General features: G+C 51.8%; 1 protein-coding gene across 3 annotated transcripts; it reads left to right on the top strand.

Moving 5' to 3' along the window:
* Positions 1 to 2,332: 2,332 nt before the first annotated feature.
* Positions 2,333 to 8,024, top strand: NPY4R2 (neuropeptide Y receptor Y4-2). Of its 3 annotated transcripts, none has more exons than XM_040242149.1 (2): positions 2,333 to 2,407; positions 6,370 to 8,024. In XM_040242149.1, the coding sequence occupies exon 2, from the start codon at positions 6,410 to 6,412 to the stop codon at positions 7,541 to 7,543; it is 1,134 nt and encodes a 377-aa protein (XP_040098083.1). In that variant the 5' UTR covers positions 2,333 to 2,407; positions 6,370 to 6,409; the 3' UTR covers positions 7,544 to 8,024. The 3 variants fall into 3 exon arrangements, 1 of the variants encoding a protein (XP_040098083.1); XR_005721324.1 differs by lacking the exon at positions 6,370 to 8,024 and adding an exon at positions 4,617 to 4,890 and having other exon boundaries at positions 2,334 to 2,407; XR_005721325.1 differs by lacking the exons at positions 2,333 to 2,407; positions 6,370 to 8,024 and adding exons at positions 2,557 to 2,637; positions 4,617 to 4,890.
* Positions 8,025 to 8,418: the final 394 nt, after the last annotated feature.

Raw genomic sequence — 8,418 nt, 5'->3', positions numbered from 1 at the left:
TGCCCCATCAGCTGCTCTCTGTTCTACATGGGCTTGAGCTAAGGCCTAGGAGCTCTGGGAAGTTGTTTAAAAGGCTCACCAGTAAGACCTCAACCCATGGCCCCACATAGCTGCCCCATGAGGAGGAGATGTCAGTGTCTGAGTTCTTGCCCACACAGAGAGCTGTTGTCTATAAGTGAGTGGTTTCTAAACAGGAAAGACTCTTCACTTTAGACTTCTGGAAGCCATCATTATGATTGTTGTTGTTCAGTTGCCAAGTTGTGTCCAGCTCTTCATGATCCCGTGGACTGCAGCACGCCAGGCTTAACCTGTCCCTCACCAACTCTCAGAGTTTGCCCGTTTGTGTCCTTTGCATCAGTGATGCCATCCAACCATCTCATTCTCTCGCCCTCTTCTCCTTCTGCCTTCAATCTGTCCCAGCATCAGGGTCTTTTCCAATGAGTCATTATAATTAAGTTCTGCTAAGTGCATTCTTTCCTTCCTTTGTCACATGCTGTCACTGTGTGTGGACCCGTAATGGGCTCTTAGGGCAGAGGCAGGAGCCGTGCCCTGGACACGGGAGTATGTTGTATGAACATACACACAGGCTGTGCCACCTGCTTCTGCAGCAAGCACACATCATGGCACGGGGACACTGGAGCTGGGCTGAGAAGGAGGAGCAGCAGTTTCCCAGGGAGTCAAGGTAGGGAGGAGAGTGATCCTGAAAGGAGATATGGCAGGTGCAAACCTGGGCAGCCAGCCGGCAGAGGCTTGGGTGTTTGATGGGCAGGATCTGACCATTCAGTTTCTTAGCTGAGTGATTTTGGGGAAGTTGCTCAATCTTTGAGTCTCACTTGGTTTCATCAGTAAAACAGAAATAAAAATGCTCACCCTCAGAGCTGTTCTGATGATCCAATAGGGTATTGTCTGCAGAGCCCGCTTGCACCGTAAATGACAGCTGTACTTCTAGAAGGGGCCACTGCCCACCACTCTGGAACCATTTCCATAGTCAGCACTATGGATGGTACATCTGGGGTTACTTGGTGTGTGTGGGGGGGTGGCTGGGAGATCTGGGCCGTGTCCTGTGGGTCATGGGGAGCCGTGGAAGTTTGTTTTTCCCCCAGATTTATTGAGATATAATTGACATATAACATTATGTACACTCAAGGTTTACAATGAGTTGATCTGATACACTTACATATGGCAAAACAATAACCACCAAAGCATTAGATAATATCTCCACCCTTTCACATAATTACCATTTCTTTTTTTATGATAAGAGAATTTAAGATGTACTCTCTTGGCAACTTTTGAGTATATAATACAGTGTTATAAGCTATACTCACCCTTCTGTACATTAGATCCCCAGAACTTGTTAATCTTATAACTGGAAGTTTGGACCCTTTGACCAGTATCTCCTCCCCATTTCCCCAAACCCGTGGCCCCTGGTAACCACTGCTTTACTTGATTTCTGTGAGTGGGAGCGATGGAAGGTTTTATAGATGAGTTGTGCATGTCTGACGCTCAGGAAGTGTCCCAGAAGCAGAGTCTACTCTGAAGAGGTCTTCCAGGTACAAACGGTGATTGTACCATGTGGCCTCCTGGAGGAAATGATAAGGCAGTATATTCAGAATTGGAGCTCCTTTGTAATACACACTGTGCCATTTCAGGCAAGTCCTAAGTCACCTGGGCTCCACTGGAGAAGAGCTTTCTTACTTGACTCTTGTTGCAGCAACCTTGGAGGCCTTTCCAGAATCTCTGAGGGCCTCTCTGACTCTTCCCGAATGCCCCTCTGAAAGCCCCGACGTTCTCCAGCCACACTGCTCTCCCGTGATCTCCAGTGACCAGATACCTCCAGCCTCAGCGCCTTTGCCTTTACTGTGCCCGCTCCCTGGACCATCTGTCTATAGCTGACCATTTCCCCACAGCATCTCATTCTCTGCAGTAACTGATTTACTTGCCCCTGGCCTGCCTTCCCCCCTGGGCTGGGAACTCCAGTATGACCCGAGGACGGGACACCTGTTTTGTCCAGCTCTGTGTCTGTCGGGAGAGTCAGGCTCACAGCGGCCTGCAATTCATGTCTGTGCATGAGTTTATGAAAGGCAGGTCTTCTTATGCCCGTTTCATGGATGAGGGCACTGAAGCTCAGAGAGAACAGTTCCAGCCCGCTGGCCTGGGCGGGGGTGGGCGTGGAGAAGGCAGGTTTGTCTGGCTGCAGCTGCGGGCAGATGGGAAGGCTCGCGGGCGCGGCCCCGGGGCAGGCGCCCGGGTCCCCCGCGGCGGCTGGAGCGTCCTCGTGGGCGGCGCGGGGCGGCAGACTGGGCGGGGGCTGGCGGCGGCGGCGGCGCGGGAGGGAGCCGGGCGTGCGGGTGAACTGGCAGGGCGGCTCCGCTCCGCAAGCAGAGAGAGCGCCGGGTTGCCGGAGCAGGTGAGGCCGGCACGGGCCCGTGGATGCGCTCCGTGGGTTCCGAGGGAGGAAGGGGCCGGGGTCGGAGGGGCCCCCGGGAAGCCGCGCGCTGCCTCCGCCAGGCGCCCGGTGGGCTTTACAGAGCCCGAGGCTCGGAGCGCAGCAGTCGGCGCTGGTGCGGGAACCCTGCCTCTGGCGCGGATTTGGGCTCCCACAGCCTCGGTGTTCTCTGCGCGCTGCAGGCAAAGGAGGTAAGGGGTGCGTGGCAAGTGTGGGCGCCGCGGGCTTCAGGAGACAGGAGCTGTTTGCTGAAATTTCAGGAAACAAAGCAGACATCCTTGTCTCCATTCTTACCTCCTGAGAAGATTATATTATTTGTCTTTTCCATTAGTTTTCATCTGACGGCTGGGAAGGCAGGCTGCATTCTGGGAGGGCTCCCCTGGGGGTTGCAGGTGGTCCCCCCTTATCATGAGAGCTGCCTGGGAACTAAGTCTGGAGACACTATTCCACTGATTTTGCGTTATAGTCCACCCCACCCCTCCCAGAATCACCACCCTCTGGGCACCTGGAAGACCTGAGGCCTCCTGGTCCTCACTGGGCATCTCCGAGGAATGCATTGGGAAGTGAGAGACAGTCTTGGTGTGCGGTCCTTTGGGGGAATTCTAAACCACCCAGGAAGTCTTGAAGTGGTCAATGTGGTCGCAACTCAGCAGCCCTGGTGATTACTGGGTGTGATTACCTCATGGTGATCCAGGTGAAAAGCCGCATTGAGGGCCACTCGCTTGGTGATAGCCCTGCAAGCCCACTTCTCGCCCCTGGAAGCTTCTGCTCCTGTGTTTGCCCTCAGGAGGGGCCTCTGAGGTTCCAAACTGCATTGGGAAGGAGACAGCTGTATCTGAGAGTGTCATTCCACTAGGAACTCCAAGCCTGGGTCTGTTTGGGAAGGATGAGGGGCTGGAGAGGCTGGGATAGCCTTGGAGCGGCTGGGGAGGTGGAGGGGTCTGAGCCAATGTGCTGGGGCCCAAGGCCAGGGGACCCTGGGCAATGCCACCCCAGCTGGGGCATCTTGTCGGTTTGCTGAGCCATACCTTGGCACTGCGGGGTGCTCACCTGGTCAGGCTTTGCTGGGGACCTTGGATGTCTGTCTCCAACTCTGCCTCTGCCATTTCTCCTGCCCCACATCAGCTCACCTCCTACTTTAGCACAGACTTCCCTTCCTCCTTTCTAAAAAATCTGTCTGGCATGGCCTGGTGCCAAGCCTTCAGAATCAGACTAGCCAAGGCTCTAGTTCAGCTTTGTCACTCACACACTCTGGGGACCTCGGGCAGCTTCCTTGCATCTAACTGGGCCTCAGTGTCCTCTTTAAAATGGAGCTGTATAAAATCCAGCCATATGGTTTTGCTGTCTTTGCAGGTTGAAAATAGTTGGATACTGGCGATTTCATATGGTTCAGCCTAATAGAGCCTTTCTCCCATGGCTAGGGTTTGGATTAATGCTCAGGGAGATGTCTTGAGCCCAAAGCTGAGTGAAGGTTAATGTCTGTCCCTTCTGCCCTGTCTCCCAGCAATGGGTGTGCCCTCCACAGTAAGGCAAGACCACCCACTGCTCTTTGGGCTCTTTCCAAGATTGGTTCCTGCCTTCTCTCTCCTGCTTGTCTTTCCAAATTCCCCTTTCTGCTCCTCTGGGCGTGGCAGGTTCAGTTTCCCATTCTCTCCCCAGGTCCCATCCAGGTACCACCCTTGAGGCTACTTGGGTCTTCCAGGTGTCTGCAGGACCAAACTTAGACCAGAATTGCCTCTGCATGCCCACTGCCTTCTCCCTACTGCCTCTGTGCACTTTCTGCAGAAGGAATCTAACTTGCGTGCTGACCTGGGGCTCAGGGTTTGAATGATTGCTGCCCCGCCCCTGGAGTCCGCTTCTGGAAATCCTCGGTTCCTGTGCACAGAGGGCCTTTCTAGGGTGGGCTCTTATGGAGTAGTTTCCTTCCAGTGTCTGCAGCTCTGGAGAAAGATGCAAGGGCCATCTGGTAATTCTGCTCCTTTCTTGGTTCCCCAAAGGTCTCCTTCCCATGTTGTTGCTTTCCCAGCCCTAGCACTTCCCTCCTCTGCCCCAGTCCTAGTTGTTGTGCAGAAGGGTTGATTTAGGTCCAGGCATCCACGTGGTCTAGTCAGCAGGGACTGGTGTGGAGTTTCCTGGCTCACTGGTGACCATCCCTTGTGTTACTCTTTAGAGATTCTTCGAGAAGGGGGCTGCAAGCCAAGCGGATCTTCACTGCTGCCTTCAGTGCCCCCATTCTAGATCCCACAGCTGCAATGAAGATCAAAGATCCCATGTGCCACAGCTAAGACCTAGCACAGCCAAATGAGTAAATATTAAAAAACAGTTTAAAAGAACCAGAAGAAAAATTCTCTTGTCTCTGGGATTGGGTAACTGAAATAACTAAACTATAAACTGTCTTTGAATTCATGACAATCTTTCCATGGCCAAATGTGATTCATCTTTCTAAGTCAAATTAAATTTATAGTAAGTGACATTTATGACAGCTGACAGATATTATAGGTATTACTGACCTTTGGTTAATTTTGGTTATACCCTGTAAAAACTGCCTCTAACTTAGCACTTGATCATGAAGAACATTTATATGTAAACAGTTCATAGATAGACACAATCATTATAAAGGCCCTAAAGAATATCTGAATAGAGCCCTTTCTAAACAGTGATTATTGAAATGGGGTCCAAGGACCATGTGATCAGAATCATATGGTTCACTTGTTAAAGTACACATTCTTTTGCCCCATCCTGAACTCACTTAACTGCATTTCCTGGTGAGGGACTCTGGAATCTGTGCTTTTGATCTGCTCCTGGAGTGATTCTGATCTCCTTAAGGCTGAGAACTGCTTGTGGAATTAGTGATGACTAGAGAAGTCATGAGGAAGGGAACTCTGATGGCGTGTGGTGATACGATGGCACACCATATCGAAATATCTGTTGTTGGCTTTACCACTTGGAGGTTCTGGGGTCCAAATTCCAATTAGATCTTGGCAGAGAGTCCTTTGTGTTGAGGCACCAGAGGAAAAGGACCAGGCCGACATGGAAATGTGGACCAGGCCAGTTTCTGGGAGCTACAAGCTGTGGCTTAAGCGTAGGCATGGAGGGGACCCATAGGGTAGTTAGTGGGCAGCCCTTGACCTCGGCCTGATGTGTATGTACTGGGTCAGGAGGAGCGAGCTGGTGTACTGAAGACCTAGTCTTCGGCATACCTGGCGGTCTTCAGTATTGCCATATGTCACTGAGAAACAAGGCTGGCAGAGTAGGTAGGGGCTGAGACCAGGAAGGCACACTTCATGTCAAGTCCTGAGGTTCTGGATCTGTCCTAAAGGGAATGTGGGGACGTCCCTGGTGGTCGGATGCCTAAGACTCCATGCTCTCAATACAGGAGGCTTGAATTTGATCCCTGGTCAGTGAACTAGATCCCACATGCCTCAGCTAAGCGTTCACATGCCACGGCGAATATCAAAGATCCCTTGTGCTGCAACTGTGACCCAGCACAGCCTTTTTTTAAAGGGCATAGGGTGCCATGGAAGGACCTGAGCACATGGAAGAATGTATTGCTATTTCTGTTTGCGTACAGTGTGATAAGGGGATTTCTACCCGTGCTCCCTAAATAATTCTGTCCCCGAATTCTGCATACTAAATTTCAATTTCTTCGTCATCAAAACAGCCTCGAACCCTGAGGTCAGAGGGAGTCTGTGGAACAGGTTCTGATGTCAGACAGACCTGGGTTTGTATCTGGGCCCCATTGCTTATTAGCTGTGTGGGCTAATTAACTTTGGGCAAGTTGCTTTACGTCTCTGAATCTCAGGTTCTCCAGGTCTCAGCCTTGGAAAGGAAGCAGCCATGAAGCTCTCTACCTAGCCCCCACTCTCCCCTGGATCCCACACAGGGGGCGGTATCCCTAAGTGCCATTTGTCTTTGCTTTGCAGGCATCATCCTTGAATCTCCTGAAATCTTCTCCTGTCCACCATGAACACCTCTCACTTCTTGGCCTTGCTGTTCCTAGGATCCCCACAGGGTCAAAACAAGAGCAAGCCAGCTTCACTGTACACTCCATACAACTTCTCTGACCACTGCCAGGATTCCGTAGACCCCATGGTCTTCATTGTCACCTCCTACAGCATCGAGACCATTGTGGGGGTCCTGGGCAACCTCTGCCTGGTATGTGTGACTATTAGGCAGAAGGAGAAGGCCAATGTGACCAACCTGCTCATTGCCAACCTGGCCTTCTCCGACTTCCTCATGTGCCTCATCTGCCAGCCACTCACGGCTATCTACACCATCATGGACTACTGGGTCTTTGGCGAGGTCCTTTGCAAGATATCCACCTTTATCCAGTGTATGTCAGTGACAGTTTCCATCCTCTCCCTTGTCCTTGTGGCTCTGGAGAGGCATCAGCTCATCATCAATCCAACAGGCTGGAAACCCAGTGTCACCCAGGCCTACCTGGGGATTGTGGTCATCTGGCTCATTGCTTGCTTCCTCTCCCTGCCATTCCTGGCCAACAGCATCTTAGAGAATGTCTTGCATAAGAACCACTCCAAGGCTGTGGAGTTTCTGGCAGATAAAGTGGTCTGTACTGAGTCTTGGCCCCTGGACCGCCACCGCCTCATCTACACCACCTTCCTGCTGCTCTTCCAGTACTGCATCCCACTGGCCTTCATCCTGGTCTGCTATGTCCGCATCTACCAGCGCCTGCGGAATCAGGGGCGGGTATTCCGCAAGGGCACCTATAGCTCGCGGGCTTGGCAGGTGAAGCGGATCAATGGGACCCTTGTGGCGATGGTGGCTGCCTTTGCTGTGCTTTGGCTGCCCCTGCATGTGTTCAATAGCCTGGAAGACTGGTACCATGAGGCCATCCCCATTTGTCATGGCAACCTCATCTTTTTGGTGTGCCACCTGCTTGCCATGGCCTCCACCTGTGTCAACCCTTTTATCTATGGCTTTCTCAACACCAACTTCAAGAAGGAGATCAAGGCCCTGGTGCTGACTTGCCAGCAGAGTGTCCCTGTGGAAGAGTCTGAGCATCTGCCTCTATCCACAGTGCACACGGAAGTCTCCAAAGGGTCTCTGAGGCTTAGTGGCAGGTCCAAGCCAATCTAGCCAGGTCTAGGGCTTCTTCTTGCTATGTTCATTGCCAGGCTCTTTCACCTAGCTAAGTGGGCACATTTCAACCTGGGGGTGGCCTTCTATCATTACTGGCTTTGTGGGGCCTAGATAGGGTTAGCAAGGGCCCGTTTCTGTATCCAGTTGCCTTGTGAAGCCTGGCATTCATATGGTTCAGCTATTGTTCCTGGAAGAATTCTGAGTCTGGATTCTGCAGGTCCTGTACAGTATGTCTTGCAGCCTGAGCAGATGCCAGAGCTGGAGATGGTCTGATTATTGCAGGCAGAGTTCATCCTGGTCACTCAGCAAAGTGTGCCCCGCCCGGAAACCCAGGGGTTTTATCTCCAGCAGTGAGACTGTGAAGACGCAAGTGAAAAGCTTGTGGAGTCTGAGTTCTGGACCTTGGTCAACTCCTAACATTTTGCGGAGACAATATTTGTGGATGGGCTTTGTACACAGTAAAGAGTTCTATGTTAGCAGACAGTGGGATTACTCTGTATCATTAGCACACCCAGCTGCAGAGAAGGGACCTTGGCAGCCTGCACACACTCCTTTGTGGTAGGCAAATTAGCCCTGAGCAGCAGGAATTCCGGGGTTCACATTTTTCTCCATCATTTTTCTCTTTCTTTGCATCTGCCACCTTGAATGAAAGCGCTGAGCCCTAACAACTGGGCTGCCAGGGAAGGAACATGTCTTTCTCTCTATTAGAACTCTGGAGAGGATTTGTTTGTTTGTTTGTTTGTTTTTTAAAGTTCTGCACTGCCTTGGTTATACCACATGTCATGTAGTTCTCCGACCAGGGATTGAACACAGGCCCACTGCACTGAAAGTGCAGAATCTTAGCCGCTGAATCTCCAGGGAGGTCCTCTGGG

Source organism: Oryx dammah, unplaced genomic scaffold (genome assembly GCF_014754425.2).
Source record: "Oryx dammah isolate SB20612 unplaced genomic scaffold, SCBI_Odam_1.1 HiC_scaffold_6, whole genome shotgun sequence".
In the NCBI taxonomy this organism is placed as follows: Eukaryota; Metazoa; Chordata; class Mammalia; order Artiodactyla; family Bovidae; genus Oryx; species Oryx dammah.
The sequence above is the reverse complement of the archived record's forward strand: the minus strand, read 5'-3'. Positions and strand labels throughout refer to the sequence as shown.